Genomic DNA, 27094 nt, shown 5'->3' with positions numbered 1-27094 from the left:
GCGCCTGCCCAGCGCTTCGACTCCCGCGCGCGCTGCGCGTGACAGTGCTACCGTCCGGGGCTTCGCTTCTCGCCCTACGCTGCTCAGCCACAGCCGAGCTACGGTGGCTCTGCAGGGGAAAAATTGTGCACGTGCCACTGTCTTGCAAGTTATAGCTGAGGATGAACTGGTTGAAAACCATGTCGGTTGACCACGAAGCTACTTGGGGAAAGAAGCAGACACGAAGGTTTGGGAATAGAAAGAGGGACCCCAAAGACTACCAGGAGCAGAAAAAAAGAACTTGGTCTCCGCCTCCCATCTAGAGGCCCAGCAAGCGCTTAAATTCTGACGCCCCGCCCCCGAGAACCCCGCCCTAGGGGGCGTGGCCTCTTGCCCGGGGCGGGGGTGGGGCGGGGCCTATTCTGGCCTGTTCTGGAGCCGCACCCGAGCTGTGCGGACCTGAGCTGAGCTGCGCAGCTTCATTCTGCACCCGGCGAAGGTGATCCAGGTGAGTCCCAGCACCTGCGGGCTTCAGAAAACCCGACCTATCGGAAGCAATTAAGCGCCTGCACCCGGCACAGCCTTTTATTTCAACTAGCCAGAACGGAATGCGATCTCCTTAACCTCCCTCCCTTCTCAGTGGATTTGAGCTCTGCGTTTTCCTCCCCTTGACCTCCATCCGCCCGCACCCTTTCCCGGTATAGAGCAGGTTTGGGGTATCTGTGCGAGATCGGCTTCCGCATCTATCTTGCAGGGAGATCCTCAAGGTCAACCCTTCCTCCGGTCCTTTCTTTCCTCGCCTCCTCTTGGACAGTACAGTCCTGGGACGCCTTTCAGTCCTCTGACACCCACTCGACCTCGCTAACTGCAGCTTCAAGGATGAACAATGGGGACACTGCAGAGGGGAAGTTGGCTGGGCGGGCTTGATGGGGAACACGGGTTTCAAAAGTGGCCTTCAGCGCCGCGCCCCTGCGGATGTGTTGCTAGGAGCCTTCGGGGAGAGCCTCGGAGGAATTGGGTTTCTTTTCCTCCTGCTGCAGAGAAACGGTTGTGTTATGACCTACAGGATGGCCGCCTTGCAGCTTGAAGTCCACCGGAGAGGTGGAGGGAAAAAATACTCATTAGTCTCTTCCTTGGATTTAGAAAACTTTTCTTATCTGGAGTCTCTGCGGGGAGGCCCGGGGCCACGGGGGCGGCCCCGTGGAGTGTTGCTGGGCGGTGGAAAGAGCTGGAGATTTGTTAATGACTCATTGCCCGAAGTTGTGGCTTCTTGCTAATACTTTCCCTGGGAGTCACAATTTTACAAGCAGCCTTGGAGACTCATTGGGGGAGGGGGATGAAAAGCCGAGACAGACGGACGGTTGGGGGTGGGAGGATGCATAAGATAGGAGCCTGGGGAGTAAAGGCTTCATTCCCTGAGCTGGGGGAACAAGGTGAAGGGAAAGATGATTCCTGCGCTGCTGTGGGCCTCGGTTTGGTCTTGGCAGACGAATCGCTGCAGGTTTTAGGGTGGGAACAGGAGCAAGAGCTTCCTTGGGAAAGGAGCCTGCAGTGTCTGGGAGGCACCCAAGGTTATTGGTCAGAGTTACTAGCATGTTTTATTTCAGTGGCTCGACTATCGGATGGTAGTCAAGGAACCAAAAATGTGTATTCTAACAGGAGTGTAATTTAACTAGGGTTAAATAAAACTAGCAGCTAAAATCCAAACAAATATTTCTACCCTGGGAAGACACTGTTAAGCTTCCCTCCTGACACAATGTTACAGAAATAGAAAACTTTGTCAAGTGATTCTTTCTTTTTCTGTAACCAATGTTACTATATATAAAATGACAGTGATACTGTAGCCAGCCACAGACACTGCATTACAGAGGCTTGCTATCATTAAAAAACAAACTCTTGCTGGGAATGGTGTCATATGCCTATACTCCCAAATACTTGGGGAGGCTGAGGCCAGAAGATGGCCAGTTTGAGGCATACTGGCAAGTAGGTGAGCACCTGTCTCTAAAGTAATAATAAGCAAATAAATAAGAGAACTAGCCAGGCTCTGGTGGCTCATGCCTATAATCCTAGCTACTCAGGAGGCTGAGATTTGAGGCACAAGTTCAAGCCCCACAACTGACAAAAAGAAAAAGAGAAAAAGTTTCATGGACTTTTCTGCCTGGGCTGACTCAAACCTCAATCTTTAGATCTCAGCTTCCTGAGTAGCTAAGATCACATTAGCATTAGCCACTGGTACTCTGCCACAGTTTACTTTTTTTTAAATAAAGTATTATTTCCCTCCTCCAGCTTAAGAAATACAAATGGTTGTGGCAAAGCTTCATTGTAAGTACAAACAGGCATGAAGAACTCAAATCCCTATCTGACTTATAAAACAGAAACCCCTCGGTATATTACTTTTTTTTTTTCTTGCCAATGCTGGGGTTTGGACTCAGGGCCTGAGCACTGTCCCTGGCTTCTTTTTGTTCAAGGCTAGCACTCTGCCACTTGAGCTACAGCACTCTTTCTGGCTTTTTCTATGTATGTAGTGCTGAGGCTTCATGTATACAAGGCAAGCACTCTACCACTAGGCCATATTCCCAGCCCCTGTACATTACTTTTTATAACAGTCTTTGAAGAGGGGGGAAAATAGCCAGGCACTGGTAGTTCACACCTGTAATCCTAGCTAATCAAGAGGCCAGTCCAGGCAGGAAAGTCTATGAGACTCTTATCTCCAATTAACCACCAGAAAACAAGAAGTGGTACCGTGGTTCTAAGTGGTAGAGCATTAGCCTTGAGCAAAGGAACTCAGGGACAATGCCTAGGCCCCTGAGATCAAACCCCATGACAGACAAAAAAAAGTGGAGTATGGTGGGGAATACCAAAATCCTGTTTTAGTCAAGAGTCAGCGCCTCCACAGTTTCATCATTTGGTAGCTGGTACCCTCGCAGGGATTCAGCATCTACTAAGTCTTGACCATAGACTGTGTTTCTTTTTTTTTTTTTTTGGCCAGTCCTGGGCCTTGGACTCAGGGCCTGAGCACTGTCCCTGGCTTCTTCCCGCTCAAGGCTAGCACTCTGCCACTTGAGCCACAGCGCCGCTTCTGGCCGTTTTCTGTATATGTGGTGCTGGGGAATCGAACCTAGGGCCTCGTGTATATGAGGCAGGCACTCTTGCCACTAGGCTATATCCCCAGCCCTATGTGTTTCTTATAATAGAAAGTTAAGGTTTTATCAAGGGAGATCCATCTGAAATTTTCCCCCTTTTCTAGAAGTCATAATTTAGTTACCTTATGACTGTAGACTCCTGTGCAGTGTTGTTTAAAGATAGATGTGTGGAAAGAATGATGTAAGCATGAATCCAAGAAACACCATGTGTTTCTTGGCCCCTAGCAAACCTGTACACCTGAACACAGAGGAAGTATTTTCCTTTCTATAATCTCTATTTCTTCTTTTGTCATACTGCAATATTGACTTCTACTAAAAGGAAGATTATTTTTTCTTTTGGCACTGGTCCTGGGGCTTGAACTCTGGGTCTGAGTGCTGTTCCTGAGCTTTTGTGCTTCTCTACCAATTGAGCAACAGCCCCACTTCTGGCTTTTTTGCTGGTTTATTGGAGAGACAAGTCTCACAAACTTTCTTTCCTGGGCTGGCTTCAAATTGTGATCTTCAGATCTCAGACTCCTTAGTAGCTAGGATTATAGGTGGCCAGCAAAATAAAGACTTTTTTTAATGTGGATCTTTCCCAAGGTCCCCTTCCTCCCTCCCCAATTAGAAACGTCACAGTCTTTAGACAGTCATAGTCACAGGCTTAGAGTTAATTATTAGCTCTCTCCTCTTGTTAATATATTTTATACTCTGGAGAGGATCTGGGAAGGTAGAGAGATTTCAAAAGAGGTTAGGTGTTGTCCAACTTGCTTTTCAACCTCATGGAGAGGCAATAGAGCCAAGGGTGAAGGCCTGAACTCTGGAGAGAAGCTGCCTTGAGTGTGGGAATCCAGGCTTTGCTCTGTGGTAGCTGTGTAACCTTGGGTAGATTATTTAGCCTCTCAGATGCTCAGTTTCCTCACCTATTGAGTGTAGGTAACTAGACGTCATAGAAGTGCTAAGGGTTTTAATGAATTAAAATATTGATGAACTACTTTGTACAGGATTCATATAAATATGCTATAAAGCATGCTAATGATGTGCAGCAGGCACTAAATTCCATTTGACCGATGGGTTTGATAGCCACCAATAATATATTTTATTTATTTATTTATTGGCCAGTCCCTGGGGCTTGAACTTGGAGCATGAGTCCTATTCCTGAGCTGCTTTTGCTCAAGGTTACTGCTCTACCATTTGAGCCACAGCTCCATTTCCAATTTTTTTGATAGTTTATTGGATATAAGAATCTTATGGTCTTGCCTTCCTGGGATGGCTTCAAACTGTGATCCTCAGCTCTCAGCCTCCTGAGTAGCTAGGATTACAGGCATGAGCCACCAGCACCAGGCCTAAATATTATTGTTAATAATAATTGGTTTCCCCAGTACTAGTAGCTCACACCTGTAATCCTAACTACTCAGGCAGCTGAGATCTGAAGATTGAAGTTTGAAATCAGTCTAGACAGGCTTAAAGACTTTTTATCTCCAACTAACCAGCAAAAAAAATGCTTGAAGTAGAGGTATGGCTCAAGTGGTAGAGCACCAGCCTTGAAGGGAAAAAGTGAGAGCACAGGCCCTAAGTTCAAACCCCAGTGTAGAATAATAATAATAATAATAATGTTTCTCCCACTACTACTCTTCCTCTAGTCCCCATCACCTCACTCCAGTCACCTTGGTCTTCTTCCTTCTCTGTGTGAAAGTTAAACCTTTGACTTTCTGCAGACCTGTATGCTTCCTTTTTCTTTGCTCCTCTCATCCATCACTGTGATCCTTCAAGGCTTTCCTCTCCAGGTTTGAGATCTTCCCATCTCCTCATACATACACACTTGACTGTGCTTTCTGGAGGATCTTCCTTGTCAGTCAGGTGGCCATAGTAACTGCTCCTCCAATGCTGCCTGGGCTTAGTAGTGGATGAACAGGGCAGGAACCATACTGAGAACACACTGAAGAAAGAGCAGACACCGAGGCAAGCATCTTCTGTATAAAATGCTTTGTGCTGCATCAAATTTACCAAACCACCTTAATTGAATGAACTTTGTGATATGACCCCACTCCTTATCCCTTTAGAATCCCTTGCTATTTCTCCATTCTTTCCCTTATGCCCTCTTACCTACAGCCTTTTGCCCAGGGAAGATTCTGTTCCAGTCAAGCATATATGTTGTACCTTATCAGACAAAAATCAAACTCCAGAAAAGTAAAGAAGTATCTGTTGATGTGGCTTTAACAGAGTTTGTACCAGCATAAACCTGGTCCCACATAACTAAGGACCATTCATTTGACTGTGAGCTTCATGCTAAGTCTTCCCTCCCCAGTCTGCAGCCAGCAAGCTGTATCCAACAATTGTTTAAAATACCAACAATTAATTCACTTGAATGTTTTATATGGCTAAGCTGTGGCTGTTTAACTGTTTGAGTGTAACTGGCTTATAGCACATTTGTTCCTCAAGAGAAAATATGCCCTTCATAATTTGCTTCCACTTTACAAACATTCTGACAACAGATCAATGAGGAATCGAAAAGTGCAGGACACTGGGAAAGACCCACATTCTGACCTGCCTATTGTTTGCCTCATTTGAATTTATAAGCAAGTGCTGGGTAATGTGGTTCCTAATCAACTGGCTTTTCATGTTTAGCCTTTGCAGAAATGTCTGTCAAGTGTGCGTTGCCATTCTGGGACAATATTTGGGGAGAGTGGGCTTTGAGGGCAGTTGTTTTTTGTGCCAGTATAGGGCTTAGACTTGGGGAATAGGCACTGTCCCTTTTTCACTCAAGGCTGGCACTCTGCCACATGAACCATGCCTCCACTTCCAGCTTTCTGCTAGTTAGTTGGAGATAAGAGTCTCGTGAACTTTTTCTGCTTGGGCTGACTTTGAATAATGAACCCACATATCAGCCTAGTAGCTAGAATTATAGTCGTGAGCCACCAAAAGTGCAAAAGTGACTTCTTATCACCAAGGCTTCTTTTTTTTTTTTTGTCCTAGGGCTTGAATTCTGGGCCTGGGCACTGTCCCTGAGCTCTTCAGCTCAAGGCTAGTGCTCTACTACTTGAGCCACAGCACCACTTCCAGTTTTCTGGTGGTCAGTTGGAGATAAGAGTCTCACAGACTTTCCTGCCTGGGCTGGCTTTGAATCTCAATCCTCATATCTCAGCCTCCTGCATAGCTAGGATTACAAGCATGAGCCACCGGCACCCAGAAAAAGCTTTTCTTAAATGTCTTTCAGTTCCAATAGCTAGGTTGTGGTTTAGTTGCAGCACTGGGGAAGCAGATGCAGGAGGGTTGGAGGCTTGAAGTCATCATAGGCTACATAGTGAGAAAAAGAGAAAGAAGGAAATAGTGAAGAAATGAAGTGGAAAGAAGAAAGAGGAGAGGAAAGGTTTGGTGCTGTAACTTGGTGGTTCAGAAGTGATAAGCTAGCAGAGCCAATTGCCTAAATCCATAAAACTTGCCTTTGCTCCATTTATGCAATGCCAGTTATGTCCTGGGGAATTTCTGTTGGGCAGCCAAGAAGGACTTGGGTAAACAGTGAATGAGCCTCATGAGGGATGTTGTATTAGAGTTGTAGTTCAGTTTTCTGGGCACACCTTTCTCTTAACTGAAGAAACTCTCCCCAGTGAGATAAGGCCAAAGATGGCTGGCCAAAGCAGCAATCAGAGGGAAGGGCGAGTGAAACTTTAGCTCTAGAATCATTAGGTTTACAGGAGAATCTGTTACCAAAATTCCTAGAGGAGAATGGCTTAGCCAAATATCCTACGAAACCTGGAGCTTCTTACAGAAGCACTGGAATAGACCTGTTTGTTTTTTGTTTTTGCCAGTCCTGGGGCTTGGACTCAGGGCCTGAGCACTGTCCCTGGCTTCCTTTTGCTCAAGGCTAGCACTCTGCCACTTGAGCCACAGCACCACTTCTGGCCGTTTTCCATATATGTGGTACTGGGGAATTGAACCCAGGGCTTCATGTGTACGAGGCAGGCTCTTTTGCCACTAGGCCATATTCCCAGCCCGACACTATCATGTTTTAAGCCTAGATCTGATCTCTAAAGTGAGTCTTTATGGCAGTCCCTTTTCTTCTTTAACTTTCACTGCTGTCTACTGATTGGCCACACTGTACCCTGGTTCTGAGGGCTGTTCCACCATCACCTCCCTCCTCCCCAAGACTCTACTAATTACCTGGACACATCTTGTCCTCTTGAATTCCCCTCCAGGAAAAACCTCCATGCCCTGGGGGTTCTCTGCTGCCCTCCTGGCCTATCTATCCTCTGCTACTGTTCCTAATGTTCTCACTCCAACTTGATCATCCCTGGCAAGCAATAGACTCTTTGATACCTAACAAGTTACAGAGTTGCTACTGTGCCTTTATACTCTGATAGAAATAATTAGACTTCTAAAGTGTTCTCAAAGGGAGCATTCAGAAAATCTACTATTAACATCAAATTTTGTGGTAAAAAAAAATGGAATGCTTCTTCCCTACATGGAGGAGGAAAGTAAAGATGCCTGTCCTTGGCCCTTCTGTTCAGTACTATATGAGTGAACAATTCCAAAGATCTTGGGAACTGGGATGTAGCTTAATAGAAGATTACTTGGCTAGCATGTGCAAGGCCCTGGGCTCCACAGGAGCAGTAGAATCCGAAGACCCTTGGTCTAGCTCTGGCCTCTGCTGAACTGGTGTGTCCTGCCTCTGTTCCTCTCCCTTTGTACCTGGAGCAGAAGTCCAGGGTCTGTGTCCTGTCTCTGTTCCTCTCCCTTTGTCCCTGGAGCAGACGTCCAGGATGTGACCCAGCTGACGCAGAATGAGTACAAGCTTTGTCAAGGGTTTCTCTTCATTGCATTCCAGGCTGGAGGAGGAGGAGGGTCTCTTGTGGGTAAGAGACAAATATAGCAAGATAGTAGCAAAAAGAGTGGATGCACCAGGCACTGGAGGCTCACACCTAGCTCACTTCCAGCTACTCAGGAAGCTGAGAACTGAGGATCCCAGTTCAAAACCAATCGGAACAGGAAAAGCTGTGAGACTTTCCTACAATTAACCACCAGAAAACTAGAAGTGGTGCTGAGAATGGTTGTGTCCTAGCTTTGGACAAAAGAGCTCAGGCCCAGGGTTCAAGCCCCACATCCAACTTTTTTTTTTTTTTTAAAGAGTGGATGCGAGTGTCCATGCCCCTGCATTCAGATCCCAGCTTTGTACTCACCAGCTGTGGCGGCATAAGCAAATTATGAAACTCCTCTTTGCCTTACTTTGCTCATGTGAACAATGGGAGTGGTAAGAATGGTAATTACAATTTAGGATTGCTGTGAAGAGTGTTGACTTATACTGTCTGTCCCAGTACCTGGCATGAAAGAAGCAGTCTAGGTCTTCTAGTTGGTGTTCAGCATGGAATGGTAGTATTATTTCCTGTTGTGCTATTTCTGCAGAAATGGGATAAACTTCCATGAGAGGTTCCTTGGAGTTCCCAATAAGTCCTTAACAAGCCTTTCATTTGAAGTTTTGTTATTGATCATTCAGAATGAGGGGTAGAACCAATCCATGCTCTTGGAAGTAATGGTCCCTCAAAAGTCATCTTATAGCACATGAGCACTCCCCTTCTGAAGCATAGAAAGCCTTAAACTCTGGCTTATTTGACCTGGTTGGAAGGTCTGGTCTGGTAATTGTGACCAGGAAGAGAGACCCACAAGCCCAATGGCTGTCACAGATTAGCCTCACAGGGTAAAATCTCAGAAGAAACCAAGCCATCTTGCCTACTTCTGTCTTGAGTCCTCTGCTAACACTGAAAGAAGTCAGACTTTGTGGCAGGCTCAGCTGCAGCTCACTCTGCAGAACTGTCTCTGGCCTCGGAATCTTCAGATTGTGGAGATGCTTCAAGAGAAGGAGGAACCTTAGTCTACCACCATGGTAGACTGTGGGTCACCAAGACAAGATTGTGCTTCTAGATTTGAATCAGAGAAAATATCCTCTGCCTTTTTTTTTGGGGGGGGGAGCCTAAAACTAGTTCTGAAAAATGTGGCCTCTGATGAATAATCTAGGAACTTGATACAAGTATATATTCACAGCCCCACCAAAGTCTGAGGAAATCAGAAGCTCTGAGAGTGGAGCATGTTCTAATACACTGTCCAGGTGATTTTGATGCCACTGAAGTCTGAGAACCACTAATCTAGACAACAGAACAACAGTACTCGAGTATCTCCACAAGCAAGCAGCTTCTATCTTCTGCTCTCTGTCTACAGAGATCATATGGAATCATTTTCACTGTTTAGTGTTCAAGTTCATGATACCATCGCTAACTGACCAAGGAGAAAACAGGGGTACTAGCATTCAGAGGCAGAGCCCACCTTCACACCAAAGAGGATCTAAGCCAGACAGTCCTGGCTCAAGCCTATAATCCTAGCTACCAAGGAAGCTGAGAACTAAAGGTCAAGGTTAGAAGCCAGCTCAGGCAGACAAGTCTAGGAGACTCTTTTGTCCGATTAATCAGCAAAAAAAAGCTGTAAGTGATAAGCACCAGCTTTGAAAAAGCACCACTTGGAAAAGGCCAAGTGAAAGCATGAGACCCTGGGTTCAAGCCCCAGTACCAGGACAAAAAGGAAAAGAAAAGTCTAGGGCAGAGTTCCCACCTTCAAGAACCTTATCTTGTTGGGCCCATAAAAGGGTTGCTGGTGACACTGGGGCATGTAGGTAGTCTGGTATGAGAGCTCACACCAGAGGGAGGTTGTGTGTCACTTATCAGTTCCTCAGCCTGTCCCTGGAAGCCATCTGCTAGGTCTGAACTTGTACAACCCAGGGTGTGGCTAGGGCTGCCTAGGGTGTGATCCTTGTGAACTGTGGGCTGCTTTCCTCTTCCCTGTGAATTCTCCATACCCTGAGGCCACACTCAGGCTGGAAATACCCATCTCTTCACCCTAGAGTCTCAGAAAATAAGGATTTAGTGAATGTTGATGTGTTGAACCTTGTTTTAAATAAGTGGATCCTTTCTTTAAAAGGCAAGACTTAAACTTTCTTTTTTTTTTTTTTTTTTTTTGGTGCCCATCCTGGGACTTGAACTCAGGGTCTGGGCATTGTCCCTGATCTTTTTTCCTCAAGGGTAGCACTCTGCCACTTGAACCACACACAGCTCCACTATTTACTGCTCCATTGGAGATAAGGGTCTCATGGACTTAACTGCCAAGCCTGACTTCAAAGAACAATCCCCAGGTCTCAGCTTGTTGAGTAGCTAGGAATACAGACACGAGCCACCAGTGCCCAGCAGCCAGTTTTACTTCGTATTAGATCTGTGTTTTCCAGAGTTCTATGTTGCAACCATCTATTCTAGTAACACTCACTTTTCTGTTCATTTTCAGTATTTCAGATGCCCTCCACAATCCTGGCTCAGTTTGTCCCCATCCAAGTTCATACTCAATTAATACATACTACCTTCACAAAGAGAAGCCTTCTGGTGCAAGCGCCTAGAAGATTGCATGTGTATGCTGGGGGGAAAAAGAGCTTAGTAGCAACATCTCTTCTTTTAATATACTATTATTATTGTATTGTACAAAGGGGTTACCATTTCCTAAGTCAGGTAAAGAGTACAGGATTTGTGTTTTTGTTTTTGAAGTTGTGGGACTTGAACTCGAGGCTTGGGCACTGTCCCTCAGCTTTTTCACTCAAGGCTAGCTTTCTAACACCTAGAACCACAGCTCCACTTCTAGTTTTCTGGTGGTTAGTTGGAGATAAGAGTCTTAGGACTTTAGGACTTTTCTGCCTGGGCTGGCTTCACACTGTGATCCTCGGATCTCAGCCTCCTGAGTACTTAGGATTGCAGGTGTGAGCCACCAGCACCTGGTATGGACACAGTTCTTTTTGGACAATGTTACCCCTTCCTTCACTGTCCCTGTTTCCCCCTCCCATCCCTGCCTACAAGTTGCACATAGTGTCTTCTTAACACTGACTGCATTTTTTCACTCTTCTTCCCTCAGTAACATTAATTTCTAATTGTAGAATTGTGAGTGGTTTGTTTTTTTTACCTCCAACAGAGACATCAACTCGAGGCATCTTGCCACTTAGCTAACTCTTGGAAATCAGAAAAGCATGGCTTCATGATGAAGCCACCTGGCTCATGTTGTCCTGGCCTCAGTGGAGTACTTTTTTTTTTTTTTTTTGCCAGTCCTGGGCCTTGGACCTCAGGGCCTGAGCACTGTCCCTGGCTTCTTTTTTTTTTTTTTTGCTCAAGGCTAGCACTCTGCCACTTGAGCCACAGCGCCACTTCGGGCCGTTTTCTATATATGTGGTGCTGAGGAATCAAACCCAGGGCTTCATGTATATGAGGCGAGTACTCTTTAGGCCATATTCCCAGCCCCAGAGTACTTTTTTTTTTTTTTTAAGAAGTCTAAAACCTCATGTGGTGTTAGCTCTATTCTCATTCACCTGACCCTCTGGACTTGCAAACTCTGACCTACAGCAGATGTGATTGTTTCATGGTCATTAGCTAGGCAGCTTCCGACAGAGTTAGAGGCAGGCTCATTTCCAGTGGCCTGCCTGGCCCAATTGTGTTGAACTCCCCACTCTCGGGTAAGTTCAATCTTATTTGCAAAGAGCTGTTCAGAATTCACACTGTATTTTTGTTTTAATAATTAGTACTGAAGATTCCCACTTGCACTCAATTTTCTAGACCTGGGACTAGAAGGAGGGCAAAGAGATAGGGAAAACAGGGTGGGGCGGGGCGGGGCTGGGCAGGCTCAGCTGCTACCTTCCGTGCTGAGTCATGGAGACAGCCCTGGCAGGCTAGGTTCTGTGCCTCCAAAGGGCAGGTGAGCAACAATACAGGAGAAAACTGGTGCAAATGTATGAACCACAGTTGGGGAGAGGATAAATCTGTAGGGCTTAGGACCCAAATATTACTTTCCAAACTAAGAAAATTGAAGCCCTCAGCTGCCTGTCCACTCTAAATTCCATATTGAGAAATACTTCCCACCCCAGTATCAGTTCAACTCTCAATTTTTCAGTAGGACAGAAAGGGGACAGTGGAACCAAAGGAATTGGACTCTGTGACTCTCGGCTCCTATACTTTCTGTGTTAGACTTTGTGGGTAGCCCTTAACTTTTTGGATATTCCTTGGAAAATAGGGTAGTACTAACCTGTGGGTTGGTTTGTAATTATGTCTAGAGACTTGTTACAGGAGGATGATCTTTCTCAATTGGCTTCTAGGGGAAAATAAAGCTAGATACTTAATGAGGATTTAATGGGGATGGACATCTTAAAATTGAAGGCAGAGGCCAGGAGCCAGTGAGTGGCTCACACCTGTAATCCTAGCTACTCAAGAGGCTGAGATCGGAGGATCACAGTTTAGAGCCAGCAGAGGCAGAAAAGTCCATGAGACACTTACTTCCAGTTAACCACCAAAACCAGAAGAGGAGTTATAGCTCAAATGTTAAAATGCTGCCTTGAGCCAAAAAGCTAAGGGACAGAGCCCAGGCCTGGAGTTCAAGCTCCAGTACCATCAAAGCAACAACAAAAAATGAAGGCAGGATACTGAAAGAACTCCTGGCCTGTGACTGTCTTGGTCCCAGTTAAAGATCTCTTGACATGGTGTAGCTATTCCTTGTGTCCTGTGCCACTCTAGGCCTTGTCCCATGTGGTGCTCAAAGCTCAAAGAAGTTAATGAGCCTAACTGATTAACTAACTGAAATGCTTAGGGTCAAGTTTTGTTCTCTCTGATGCCCAGTCTTTCTTTCCTTCTCCCTCTTTCCTCTTGGGGGAAAGAAGAACACTGGAAAATTATCTGGGATTAGCTTTTTCTCTAAGCTTTTAATTATGAAGATTTTTAAACCCATAGAAATATTGAAACAACGGGCTGAATATAGGGCCTAGTGGCAAGAGTGCTTGCCTTGTATACATGAAACCCTGGGTTCAATTCCTCAGCACCACATATATATAAAATGGCCAGAAGTGGCGCTGTGGCTCAAGTGGCAGAGTGCTAGCCTTGAGCAAAAGGAAGCCAGGGGCAGTGCTCAGGCCCTGAGTCTAAGCCCCAGGACTGGCAAAAAAAAAAAAAAACAAAAAAACAAATATTGAAGCAATTGTACCTTGAATGTTTGTACAAGATCCCAATTTTTGTTTTATTAGATTGTATTGCCATTTTTTAATGTAATTCAAAATAATTTATAGACATGAGAACATTTCATAACACGTTTGGAAATGAGGATTTGATGAGATGCTTGTCTAGATCTGTGTCTGGACAGCATTATAGGCTCAGGAATCATGCTATACCTTCAATACACTGGAACAAGGACACTCTCTACTCGACAAGGACTTTCTTTATTGGCATGAGATTTCTACTGCTGTGCTATAACCTGCTCCAGGATTAGGATCAAAGGGAAGTCACAAGGTCTCTGACTCCATGGGACTTTCCTGTAGAAGGCAAAAAGCTTTGAGTCATTGTGCACATACTGCTTTGTATCCTATCTTTTTCTCTCCTCCCTCTCGTCTTTCTTCATTTTTTCCTCTCTCTCTTTCTTCTCTCTCTCCCTTTCTCGCTCTCTCTAGTCTTTTTTTTTTTTTGTCAATTGTGGGGCCTGAATTCAGAGCCTGGGCACTATCTCTGAGCTGTTTTGCTCAATGCTAGTGCTCTACCACTTGAGCCACAGCTCCACTTCCAGTTTTCTGGTGGTTAACTGGACATAAGAGTCTCATGGACTTTCCTTCTTGGGCTTGCTTTGAACCATGGTCCTCATATCTCAGCCAGTTGAGTAGCTAAGAATACAAGCATGAGCTACCAGTGCCTGGCTACTCTCCTTTTTATTGTGCTGGGGCCTGAACCCAGCCTGGGCACTGTCCCTGAGCTTTTGTACTCAAAGATAACACACCACCATTTTAGACATAGACCCACTTACAGCTTTTTACTGGTTAATTGGGAATAGAAATCTCACAGACTTTCCTTCTTGGGCTGGCTTTGAACCATGACCTTCAGATCTCAGCCTCCTGAGTAGCTAGGATTTCAGACAGGAGTCACTGGTGCCTGGATTTTCTTTCCTTTCTTAAATCCCTTAGCATTTTGTCATGTTAAACATTTGCAAGAATGCAAACTAACCTGCAAACTTGGCCATAGCATTCTACAACTGCGGCAATGATATATACAACATTGGGCAAAAGGCTTTGAACACAGTACATGATATATAATGTGAGTGTACTACATACCTGGCTAATTTTTATTTATTTCTTTTATTATGTGGTATGGAAGCATTGAACCCAGGTCCTCATGCATGCTAGGCAAGCACTCTACCACTAAGCCATATTTCTAGCTTGCCTAATTTTTTAGTTCCATTCTACAGTGTACAGTATATTTCCAATGGCCTTTTGGACACATCTCTTTTTGATCCTTATGTATGTATTGTTAGCTGGTCATGAGGTTTTACACTGTGCAGTGCCCACAGAGCTGAGACAGTCTCTAATGTAGTACACTTTCTTCCACAGAGTCTGCAAGATGGCTGTCCTCTCTAAGGAATATGGCTTCGTGATTCTAACTGGTGCTGCCAGCTTTGTGATGGTACTCCACCTAGCCATCAACGTTGGCAAGGCCCGCAAGAAGTACAAGGTGGAGGTAAGAATACAAGCTGATGCTCTTATAGGCTTGTCTGAGGCCGCAGGTGTCTCCTAGCATTTGTTTTCAGTCATGGAGGAATGGGTGGAGCATGATGGCAGCTTTAGAGCTGTACCTATTAGAAATTCTGCTCTTTTGTGGCAGGAAAGAAGTGAAAAAATAGGAGGCACTACTGGGGAGTAGTTTCCATCTCCTCTTACGTTGTCTTCTCTGTAGAAAGCTCAGGTCTGTTGGGACTAAAATGATCTGCTTTTGGCTAGAGCTGTTTGCTAGAGAGAATGCTGCTTTCTAAAGAGAATTAAGTGGCTTAATTGGTGCATGGCTTCCTGGTGCATTCCTTAGCAGAAGGTGATTTTCGTTTTCCAATGTGGAGCTTAGCCCCAGGCTTGGCCTTTAGATGAAGGAAAAAGGTCTATTAAATACTTCCTTTAGTTCTAGATAATCTAGAAGAGATGATTTCTAAAGCTGTCCCTGGTGAGCAATTAGATGCCTGTTTCTGTTTAGACTCTTATAATTAGACACTTCACTGGAGATGCTGTTAAAGTTTTCATATCTACTTTTCTTCTTTTCTTTTAAAGGGCATTTCCAATAAAATTATTACACCTTCATTATCTGTTCCCCCATGAAGGGAGATCTTAAAAGGATCTGGTATGTGATGTCTCTTGGGAAGTTTATTCTCTGTGGTGTCTTTTTAATGCAGCTGTAATATACCACTGATGCACAGTATCAATGGAAAACACTGGGTTTGGTAACAAACTGTGTGTATCTCTTGTGCAACCACAGCCCAGAAATATATTCTTATGGCTGGATATTTTATACAAACCTTGAGTGCTGGAGTTGTAGCTCAAGTGACAGAACATCTGCCTAGCAAGCGTGAGACCGTCAAACAGCAGTACCACCAAAGAAACAGTTATTATTTTATTACAACAAACACTGAACCTGCTCTGAGAATGAAAACCCCGTCACTGTAAATATTTAAGCAGAAAACAAATGACCTTCTCTCAAGAGTCCAGTAGAAGCTGTTTCAGGTTATACAGTTTTCACAGTTAATTCTAAGTTGCCACAGTGAATGCTGCTCTTGACCATTTGTTTATTCTTTATTTTCACAGTATCCTATCATGTACAGCACAGACCCTGAAAACGGGCACCTCTTCAACTGCATTCAGAGAGCCCACCAGAACACGTGAGTGTCGGGTTTCCATGCACCAAAGACTGACAGTGGGCTATTCATTTGTTATGCAGAACAAGAAGGATCATTAGAGCATCTCATCAAAAGCATCACTAGCTGGGCACAGGTGGCTCATGCTTGTTATTCTAGCTACTCAGGAGGCTGAATTCTGAGGATTGTGGTGTAAAGCCAACCTGGGCAGGAAAGTCTGTGAGACTATTATCTCCAGTTAACCACCAGAAAAGCCAGAAGTAGGTCTGTGGCCCAAGTGGAAGAGCACCAGCCTTGAGCTAAAATTCTAAGGGTCATCACACAGGCCCTGACTTCATGCTCCAGTACTGGCACCAAAAAAAAAGAAAGAGGGCTGGGAACATGACTTAGTGGTAGAGTGCTTGCCTAGCATGCATGAAGCCCTAGATTCGCTTCCTCAGTACTATATAAACGCAAAAGGCCAGAAGTAGAACTGTGGCTCAAGTGGTAGAGTGCTGGCCTTGAGCAAAAGAAGCTCAGAGACAGCACGCAGGCCCTGAGTTCAAACCCCAGAGTTGGCAAAAAAGAAAAAGACATCACTATAAAGTGATGTGTATCAACAGATTATTCAGAGGTTTTTCCAGCTGAGAGCTGGTGGCTCATGCCTGTAAACCTACCTACTCAGGAGGCTGAGCTCTGAGGATCGTGGTTCAAAGCCAGCCTGGGCAGGAAAGTCTGTGAGACTCTTATCTCCAGTTAACTACCAGAAAACCAGAAGTGGAGCTATGGCTCAAAGTGGTAGAGTACTAGCCTTGAGCAAAAGAGCTCAGAGACAGCGTCCAGGCCCTGAGTTTAGGCCCCATGACCCACACAAAAAAAAGTTTTTTCCAAGTGAAGAAGTTGCTCGATAATGTTTTCAGGAATGACTTCAATGCTGCATTGTTCTGCAGAATTAGCATCGGAGCCCATTACCTGATATTGAACCTCCATGTCCCAGAGAATAAGAGGGTTTGTAAGGAAACCTATGCAAATCTGCCAACCCCTTCCTCATGAGTGTGTTGGGTTTTTGGCTCAGCACATTCCCCCATGCAAAGCAGAAGAGGGGTAGGTACCAGAGCTGGACTTTGCTCTGGTCTTTGCTTACTTTTATTCTTAAGCTGTTAACCTACACATAGAATGTAAAGGTTTTTCGGTTTTGCATAGACATACCTAAGAGCTACCTTTTAAAACATTTCTCTCTATTCCAGGTTGGAAGTGTATCCTCCCTTCCTATTTTTTCTAGCTGTTGGAGGTGTTTACCATCCGGTAAGTTTCTCCAAGAGGTGATTTATCTGTTTTGTTTATAGTTCACCAAGCTACGGGGGGTAGGGGTGATAGAGAACATTGAATGAGCACCATCAGTGTAGAGGTATCAACTTTCCAAAGGAGTTTTTTTGTTGTTGTTGTTGTTTTTGGCCAGTCCTGGGCCTTGGACTCAGAGCCTGAGCACTGTCCCTGGCTTCTTTTTGCTCAAGGCTAGCACTCTGCCACTTGAGCCACAGCGCCACTTCTGGCCGTTTTCTGTATATGTGGTGCTGGGGAATCGAACCCAGGGCCTCATGTATACGAGGCAAGCTCTCTTGCCACTAGGCCATATCCCCAGCCCTTTCCAAAGGATTTTATCATTTCTTACAAAGTTTTTTAAAGTAGGTGGCAGTTTCCCCTCCCCCCCCCCTTTTTTTGGTGCTGGTCCTATAGCCTGAATTTGAGGCCTGGGCACTGCCCCTGAGCATTTTTGCTCAAAGCTAGTGCTCTACCACTAGGTCCACAGCTCCATTTCCAGCTTTTTTTTTTAAGTTAATTAGAAATAAAGTAAAGTGCTTGCCTCGTATACATGAAGCCCTGGGTTCGATTCCTCAGCACCACATATATAGAAAAAAGCCAGAAGTGGCACTGTGGCTCAAGTGGTAGAGTGCTAGCCTTGAGCAAAAAGAAGCCAGGTACAGTGCTCAGGCACGGAGTCTAAGCCCCAGGACTGGCAAAAAAAAAAAAAAAAGAAAGAAAGAAAGAAAAGGAAGGAAGGAAGGAAGGGAGGGAGGAAAGAAAGAAAGAAAGAAATGTTTCATGGACTTTCCTGTCTGGGCTGGCTTTGAACTTTGATTCTCAGATATCAGTATCCTGAGTAGCTAGGATTACAGGGGAGAGCCACTTATGCCCAGCTATCCCTGTTTTTACAGAGAAGAAAAGCTTCTTGGCCAGGCACTGGTGGCCCACATCTATAATCCTAGCTACTTGAGAGGCTGAGATCTGAGAATGATGGTTCAAAGCCAGCCTGGACAGGAAAGTCTGAGACTCTTATCTCCAATTAATCACAGAGGCAGCCAGAAAGGGTGCTGTAGCTCAAGTGGCAGAGCGCTAGCCTTGAGCAAAAAGAGCCTAAGGATAGTCCACAGGCTAGAGTTCAAAACCCAGGACTGGGGCTGGGGATATAGCCTAGTGGCAAGAGTGCTCACCTCCTATATATGAAGCCCTGGGTTCAATTCCCCAGCACCACATATACAGAAAACAGCCAGAAGTGGCGCTGTGGCTCAAGTGGCAGAGTGCTAGCCTTGAGCACAAAGAAGCCAGGGACAGTGCTCAGGCCCTGAGTCCAAGCCCCAGGACTGGCCAAAAAAAAAAAAAAAAAACAGGACTGGTGGGGAAAAAATTCTTTAATAATATTTAACTTTCATGAGACCAAACAGCTATAGAGTTGAAGAATCCTGACTTTGAACCCAAGTTTATCTGGTTGTAAATGTTCATATCCAGTGTCTGTTTTTATTTGGCATATTCATTAATTCATCAACACTCACCATCTGTGGTTACAGCAATGCAAACGAGACAGACAGACACTTGGTTTCCTGGAGCTTTTTTATTAGTGGAGTCCCAAACAGAAATCTGAGAATGTGGTATGTTAAGTTCACAAAGACAAACAAGGGAAGGAGAGGAGGAAAAGGTGAATCTGGGCAGTGTGGTCAGGGCGGAGGGCTTTCTGAGAAGGCAGAAGTCAAAAATGGGTGAAGGAGCAAGAGCACAGGTGCCTGGTACCTTCAGGAATCGAACAGGTCTGTGAGGGGAGCAGTGGGAAGGCTGTGGATCAGGAAGAGCAGGCAGCAAGGCCTGGCAGCAGTGAGAGCAGACACACAGCATGAGAGGCCTCCATAACATCTGCAAGTTCATCTGGGCCTGTTATTTGCCATTGGGGTTTGGCCCTGAACGGAAGGTGTTCTCCATTTAGGCTAATCATTATCCCCCCTATGGATTCTGACTAGAGTTCTGACCCTTCATGCTCTTGGTTCCTCACCTTTCATGGCCCTCATGAGATAACAAGACTTTCCCTCGAATCCTGACTTATGGTCAGCTTTCTCTTCTGACTCACCTTGAGCTCCAAAGTCTGCTTCTCCTCCTGAGCTCCAGTCCGTGTTACCCAGGTTATCTAGGGCAAAGCAGGAGAATCCAGTCCACCTATCAGGCCCATACTCAGCTCTTGGGCCTGCAACCATAAATCTTAGATTTTCCTAACTGAAACATAAATCTATTTTCTTTTTCTTTTGCCAGTCCTGGGGCTTGAACTCAGGGCCTGAGCACTGTCCCTGGCTTCTTTTTGTTCAAGGCTAGCACTCTACCTCTTGAGCCATCGCACCACATCCAGCTTTTTCTGTATATGTAGTACTGAGGAATTGACTCTCAGCCCTCATACATGCTAGGCAAGCACTCTACCACGAGACCACATCCCCAGACTCTGAAACATAAATCTTAATCCAATCTAACATTACTGGGAGTATTTTAGCAAATCCATGGAATTATTAACTTGTTACTAACATAATGTGTTCAATGCAAACACTAACATAGTCTTTTTTTTATCTTAGCGCATAGCTTCTGGCTTGGGCCTGGCCTGGATTGTTGGGAGAGTCCTGTATGCGTATGGATACTACACCGGAGGTAAGCACATGCTGACATCTACCAAGGTAACAAATTTTTTTTTTTTTTGGCCAGTCCTGGGCCTTGGACTCAGGGCCTGAGCACTGTCCCTGGCTTCTTCCCGCTCAAGGCTAGCACTCTGACACTTGAGCCACAGCGCCGCTTCTGGCCGTTTTCTGTATATGTGGTGCTGGGGAATTGAACCTAGGGCCTCATGTATCCGAGGCAGGCACTCTTGCCACTAGGCTATATCCCCAGCCAAGGTAACAAATTTTAAATTATATGTAGTACTGGTGTTTGAGCTCAGGGCCTGGTGCTTGCTATCACTCAAGCCATGCCTCCATGTTTGTTTTCTGCAGTTATTTTTGAAATGGAGACTTTCAAACTTCTGCTGAATTTCATTTTTTTTTTAAAAAAAGGGAAATACTTTCAAAAGCCCTAAATCAGAGTTGCTTTAATAAGGGCCAGGCCATTGGCATGCATGCTCTCACACAGGGAGTGCATGTAGGTTAGGCCAGGTTGTCAGATGTTCAGACATACATGCCGATAGCATAGCTTGTGGACGCTCTATTGGGTAACTTTCTGCTTTCTTCTTTTTCAGACCCCAGCAAGCGAAACCGAGGAGCTGTGGGATCTCTCGCCCTTATCGCCCTGATGGGCACAACTGTGTGCTCTGCCTTCCAGCATCTTGGCTGGGTTAAAACTGGCCTGGGTAGTGGGTCCAAATGCTGCTCTCACAATTTACAGGGGCTTCAAAACCCTCGTTCATTTTAAATGACTTACCTTTATTTTCAGTTACCTTTTTTTTTTCTAAATATAATAAAAACTTAATTGGCATTAGCCTCATACCTAAACCTTCTGACTCTCACTCTCATTTTTTTGGTTTGTTTGGTTTTGATGCCACTCATGGAGCTTGAACTCAGGGCCAGGGCATTGTCCCTGAGTTTTTGTGCTCAAGGCTAGTGCTCTGACACTTTGAGCCATAGCTCCATTTCCAGTTTTTTAGGGTAGTTAGCTGGAGGTAAGAGTCTCACAGACTTTCCTGCCTGGTCTGTCTTTGAACTGCAACCCTCAGAACTCAGCCTTCTGAATGAGCTAGGATTACAGGCATGAGCACCAGCACCCAGCTCTCATTTCCTTTTTTTTTTTTTTAATATGAGTAGGGCAAGTGAAAAAGGGAGAAGAGGACAAATACAGCTAGAATACTCAATGCATACATGATAAAAATAGTGAGAAATATGCAATGAGCCTGGAAGAAGGGACATGCCAAATTGTAACCTTTTGAAGTTCGGGGGTGGGGGGAGGGAATCAGTTCTTTATTTGCCACATTTCAAGTGCTTAACAGTTTATGAGGATAAGGGACACAATTTGAACCTAGGCCTTGTTCTAAACTCTATGCGGTTTCCATTGTACTGCTGTACTGCTGAAGCTTCAGAGACAAGGGATAGAAGCAGCCAGCCATTGATGATGCTCAACACTCCTTGGGCTTTTGATGAGGAGGATGGATCAGATCAGTGTACATTCCAGTCAGTGGATGAGGGAGATTCACCAAACTGGTAAAAAAAAATAAGGAAAATGAGAGCCGTTTTTAAAAAGCTTTCGTTTGTCTTCTTTTTTACACTTTGTGACGTGAAGGGGGTACTAACTATCAAGAAGGTTTGGGTCCTAACTACAAAAAAATAGCATTGGTGAAGATCTGTACCAAGCTAGATTGGGGTTGCTAAGAAGTGCAGCTAGTGTGGCTGGAGAATCTGCTCTTTCCTCTCACACAGACTTGAGGTCTCAGGAGGCAGGGCACGGACCTAGAGATGGCTGGCCTTTGACATCTGAAAAGGGTGAACTTTCAGAAGTATAGTGACCCATCCTTGTTGTTTTGCTACTGTAGAAGGGGCGTACATAGAGTCTTAGAGGAATGCCTGAACACCACCTGTGCCGTGGTTGAATGCCTGCAGTAAGCAGTTTCAGAGAATCCTAGGACAAGGCACTTAGAGGACTACAGCAACACATGGAAAGCTAGTTTAATTCCCCTTATTATGGGGGAAAACAATAGAAACTATTAAGTGATAACCTGTCAATACTGTATGCTCCAAAGAGTCAATTTACTTCCATAGAAAAATGAAGTTTTGCTACAGATGGACATCAGAGCCATACCAATGTTTAAAAGTTTAATTAATCCATACAGTAAGGACAATAAGAATCCCCACCTGCAGGTAGCCATATGCCTGTGAACAAGGTTTATCAGTTCCTTATGCTTCATCTTTTTTTGTTTGTTTTTGTTTTTTTGGCCAGTCCTGGGGCTTGGACCCAGGGCCTGAGCACTGTCCCTGGCTTCTTTTTGCTCAAGGCTAGCACTCTACCACTTGAGCCACAGCGCCACCTCTAGCCTTTTCTATATATGTGGTGCTGAGGCTTCATGTATATGAGGCAAGCACTCTTGCCACTAGGCCATATTCCCAGCCCCCTATGCTTCATCTTGCCTGGCCATAAACCAGGTACAATAACACTAATTCTATGGAATTATTCAGTATCAAGTGAAAATGCATACACAGTGTCTAGTAGAACGATCTAGAGGCCCAAGTGAAGTTTAGGCTACAGTGTAAGGTATAGTAGGAAGCACGAGAGCCACCTGCTGGTCAAACTCAGGAAATATCAGCAACCCAGGTTATCCTCCAAGTCCAGTTTCTCAATCCAGCCCTGTTATCTCAATCAAAAGCAGAAGTTTCCCAGTTCCACCCCTTCTAAGCGACACTATCCAGCAGAATTATCCAGTAGGATGCACTGTCCAGGATGGTAACCAGTACCCACTTGTGGCCACTGAGTACCGGACATGTGGCTAGAACTGACAGGCTATTTTGAAGAACTTTGTCAGGCACTGGTGGCTCACCTAGCTAGCTCTAGCTACTCCAGGAGACTGGGATTTGAGGACTATGGTTCAAAACCAGCCCAGGCAGGAAAGTCCATGAGACTGTTATCCCCAATCAATGACCAAAGAGCTGGAAGTGGAGCTGTGACAAGTGGTAGAGCACTAGACTTGAACACAAAAGTTCAGGGAAAGGTCCAAAGTTCAAGCCACAGAACTAGCACCCCCACCCCCACCCCCCAAAAAAGGAGGCGCTTTATGTGCCAGTGGCCACCATACTTAAATTCACAGCACTGAAAATAGTGGTTCTCAATCTCAGCTGCCCATTAAATTCACTGAGGGAATTTTAAGACTCCAGATACCTAGATCAATTAAGTTAGCATGTATTTTTTCAAACTCTCTGGGCAATTCTTAGTGCACAGCCAAATCTGAGAACCATTGCTGTAAAGGCACTGCTTGGCAAATTATTTTGTTTATGTCTTTCCTGAGGATCTTACTAAAATTCAGGGTCACATTCACACAGCTCTGAGGTGGGAACTGAGATCCTCATGTCCACAAGCAGGTGCTGCTGCTCCCTAGGGAACACTGAGTAACACCTGTTCAAACACTGAGTACTTTCTATGAGCCCAGAGACAGGGCAGCTGCTGCTTTCAAGAGTTCATTTCTAGAGAAGGAAGATAGAATTACCACATCAATTTCAAACAGTGACGGCTGCTTTGATAGTAAATAGCGTACTAAGAAGGATAAGGTATAAAGTGGATTTAAAGAGGTGCATCTTTTAGCTCGCAGAAGAGAACATCTAGAAGGAACTGAAGGAGGGAACAATCCCAGCCCAGAGGAACAAGGGTCAAGTCAAGGGTGAGCAGGGAGATGTTAAAATGAAAGCAGAGAACAATGTTGATGTGCATAAGTTTAAATTTTATTCTAACTGCAAGTAAAGGCTTTGATAGAGAGTAAAGCAAGAGCATGATGTAATACTTTAAAAAGATCACTCTCTACAGAGCTAATTTCCTGACAATTCACAGCTTCGCTTTCTTTTCATTGCTGTCTTCCTTATTCCTTTTACTAGCCCCCACTTCCCCCCTACACACAGATTCTGAAAAGAACCAACAAACTTGAGTATAAGAAAAGAGTACTTTTTTATGGTGGTGGTGCAGTGGTAGTGGTGTGAGGATTTGAACTCAGGGCTTTGTACTTGCCAGGCAGGTACTAGAATCATGACAGCCAATAATTTACTTTTATTACTAAGAAATGCTCAATTCAGACTTGAGAATTACAGAGAAGCTGGAGTGCAGACCCTGACCACGTAAAGCACAGCCAAGGGTGGGGTGCCAGTAACTCATACAGGTAATCCTAGCTACTCAGAAGTCTGAGATCTGAGGATCATAGTTCAAAGTCAGCCTAGGCAGGAAAGTTCCTGATACTCTTATCTCAAATTAACTACCCAAAAAGGCTGGGGCAGAGCTGGGGCTCAAAGTGATAGAGTGCTAGTTGAGCAAAAAAGCTCAGGGACAGTGCTTAGGCCCTGCCTGAGTGCAAGCCCCAGGACCAGGACCAGAGGGAGAGGGAGGAGGAAGCCAAGGTCTTGGAGTAGAGTGTTCCTATTTATAGGGAAATTTTGGTAAAGTACTTGGAGGGAAGGTGTTAATCTTTAGCCAACTTTCACTAGATCAGATTCTTTCAGCAATTAGGATCTCAGGCAAGAAACCAAGCACCACCGAAGAGAAAGCAAAAGGCCCAGGGCCACCCTTTTGTATGGTTAAAGACTTGCCCAGTTAAGGTCTAAGGCACAGGCTCTTATAGGGTCACTAAGATAGGGATTCTGAAGTTGCAAACGAGTGAGCCCTCAAGGGACCAGCAAGTATTTCTTCTTTCTGGCACCAATACAATTCTACACACACACAAGAAAAAAAAATCTTCCAATATATTTAGCAAAGGAATCTGTCAATCAAAGAGATTTTAAAATGCTTAATATAAAAGGACAGGCTCTTGGTGGCTCATGTCTGCAATCCTAGTTCAGTGAAAGTCAGCCTTCCTTATCTTTGGGTCTCACATCTGCGGGTCAGATATTTTAAAATTAAAAACTGCATCTATGGGACCAGGGTATAGTTCAGGTAGTATGCTTGCTTTCATGTCCTAGGCCTTTGATGCCTAGCACTGTCAAAAAAGAAAAATAGGTCTGGTACTGGTAGCTCACACTTGTCATCCTAGCTCCTTAGGAAGCTGAGATCTGAGGCTGAGGATCAAGGCTTGAATCCAGCATAGCGGCTAAACTCAGGGCCTGGGCGCTGTCCTGAGTTTTTTCTCTTCAAGGCTAGCACTCTATTACTTTGAGCCACAGCTCAACTTCCTATTTTCTGGTAGTTAATTAGAAATAAGAGTCTCACAGGCTTTCATGCCCAGGCTGGCTTTGAACTGGAACCCTTAGATCTCAGCCTCCTGAGTGGCTAGGATTACAGGCATAAGTCATTAGTGCCTGGCTCCATGAGACTCTTATCTCCAATTAACTAACAAAAAAGCCACAAATGGAACTGTGGCTCAAACAGTACAGTACTGGCCTTGAGCAAAATAGCTCAGAGACAGCACCCAGACCCTGGGTTCAAGCCGAGGACAGGCACAAGGAAAGAAACTGCATCTTCAGAGAACATGTACATTTTTCTGGTGTCATTCCTGAATAACAGTATTTAAGACTTTTTATATACATTCACATTATTAACATAATCTATACATAATTCTATGTACACAATGGTGTGCACAGGTAATATGCAAACACTTGTACTGTATCATTTTATATTAGGGATTGTTACCAGTCACTTGTGGATAGAGCCAGCTGGAATATCTACAAAACACACATAGGGGGCTGGGGATATGGCCTAGTGGCAAGAGCACTTGCCTCGTATACATGAAGCCCTAGGTTCAATTCCTCAGCACCACATATATAGAAAACGGCCAGAAGTGGCACTGTGGCTCAAGTGGCAGAGTGCTAGCCTTGAGTTAAAAAAAAAAAAAAAAAGCCTGGGACAGTGCTCAGGCCCTGAGTTCAAGGCCCAGGACTGGCAAAAAACAACAACAAACAAACAAACAAACAACCCCACACACACACACACACATATAGGAAAACATAGACTTAACCAAAAAGTCTTCCTCTGATTTGGAGGTTATGTAATGTAGCCAAATTTTCTTGGGGTTGCCTTTTTTTTTTGCCAGTCCTGGGGCTTGAAACTCAGGGGCTGAGCACTGTCCTTGGCTTCTTTTTGCTCAAGGCCAGCACTCTACCTCTTGAGCCATAGTGCCACTTCTGGCTTTTTCTGTGTATGTGGTACTGAGGAATTGAACCCAGGGCTTCATGCATGCTAAGTAAGCACTCTACCACTAAGCCACATTCCCAACTCCGCCTTTTTTTTAAGTGGTTTTTTAAATTTATTTTTATTGTAAAGGTGATGTACAGAGGGGTTGCAGTTATATAAGTCTCATATATGTACTCATTACCTAGTGAGTACATTTCTTTTTGAACAATGTCACCTCTTCCCTTTTCTCCCAGTTTTTTCCCTCCTGACCCCTCCCCGCAAGTGGTATAGTTCATTTTCAACAGTGTCCAGTGAGTATCACTGCCCCATTTGTGCACCCTTTGTCCCACCATTTCTGTGATTCTCCTGGGGTTGCCTTTTAAGAATTATATAAAGACTGTCCTATTATGTAACCCAGGCTAACCTGATACTTGCTATGTAGTCCAGATTGGTCTTGAATTTTAGTCATTGTGCAATGCTACAAAGCTCAGTTGTGGGCCACCTCTTAAGCATGGGTAATCTTTATTTCCTCCAATATTTTGAGTAACTGTTGAGAATTAAGAAGCAGAAGGTACCCCTACCTATCCTCCCTCATTGACTCTTATCTCGCAGTGGTTATTTAACTTTTGTGTGCATACCTTTGCTTTGATTATGTTAAAGAGAATAATTGTTAATGTGAATGTTTTTGTGCCCATCCTGGGGCTGGAACTCAGGGCCTGAACCTATCCCTGAGCTTTTTTGCTCAAGGTAGTTAGTGCTCTACCACTTGAACCACAGCACCACTTCAAGTTTTCTGGTAGTTAATTGGAGATGACAGTCTCACGGACTTTCTTGCCCAGGCTGGCTTTGAACTATAATCCTCAGATCTCAAACCTCCTGAGTAGCAAGGATTCAGGCGTGAGCCACCAGCACCCAGCTTCAACTACAGAATTCTTATGGAGCCTCTGGAGGAAGCACAATCCTGGATTTGGCCAAGTGAAAAACCATTTTAAACTCATGACCCCCAGACAACACATTTTTGTTGTTTCATGCTATCACTTGCGCAGAAGCTTCTTACAGCAATCACAGAAACCAGAGAAGGATCTGGAAAGCACAGGAACTCAAGTCCCACATCAAGTCTAGACTTACGAGCTGGGGATATGGCCTAGTGGCAAGAGTGCTCGCCTCATATACATGAAGCCCTGGGTTCAATTCCCCAGCACCACATATACAGA

At 44.8% G+C, this 27094-nt stretch overlaps 1 protein-coding gene across 2 annotated transcripts; it reads left to right on the top strand.

The window, feature by feature from the left end:
* Positions 1-362: 362 nt before the first annotated feature.
* Positions 363-20587, top strand: Mgst3 (microsomal glutathione S-transferase 3). 2 transcript variants are annotated; one of them, XM_048358333.1, is made up of 6 exons: positions 363-487; positions 14530-14656; positions 15766-15839; positions 17042-17099; positions 19682-19754; positions 20335-20587. In XM_048358333.1, the coding sequence occupies exons 2-6, from the start codon at positions 14540-14542 to the stop codon at positions 20505-20507; spliced, it is 495 nt and encodes a 164-aa protein (XP_048214290.1). In that variant the 5' UTR covers positions 363-487; positions 14530-14539; the 3' UTR covers positions 20508-20587. The 2 variants fall into 2 exon arrangements, with proteins under 2 accessions (XP_048214290.1, XP_048214291.1); XM_048358334.1 differs by having other exon boundaries at positions 19682-19780; positions 19997-20358.
* Positions 20588-27094: the final 6507 nt, after the last annotated feature.

Source organism: Perognathus longimembris, chromosome 11, assembly GCF_023159225.1.
Source record: "Perognathus longimembris pacificus isolate PPM17 chromosome 11, ASM2315922v1, whole genome shotgun sequence".
Lineage (NCBI taxonomy): Eukaryota > Metazoa > Chordata > Mammalia > Rodentia > Heteromyidae > Perognathus > Perognathus longimembris.
Note: the sequence above shows the minus strand (reverse complement) of the source record. Positions and strands in the feature narration are given on the sequence as shown.

Bases quoted from the DNA above. Each gene is read 5' to 3' on its own strand.
- Mgst3 (XM_048358333.1), top strand. From the start codon at position 14,540: ATGGCTGTCCTCTCTAAGGAATATGGCTTCGTGATTCTAACTGGTGCT. The intron at 17,100-19,681 runs GTAAGTTTCTCC...TTTTTATCTTAG, and splicing joins TTGGAGGTGTTTACCATCCG to CGCATAGCTTCTGGCTTGGG. The intron at 19,755-20,334 runs GTAAGCACATGC...CTTCTTTTTCAG, and splicing joins GTATGGATACTACACCGGAG to ACCCCAGCAAGCGAAACCGA.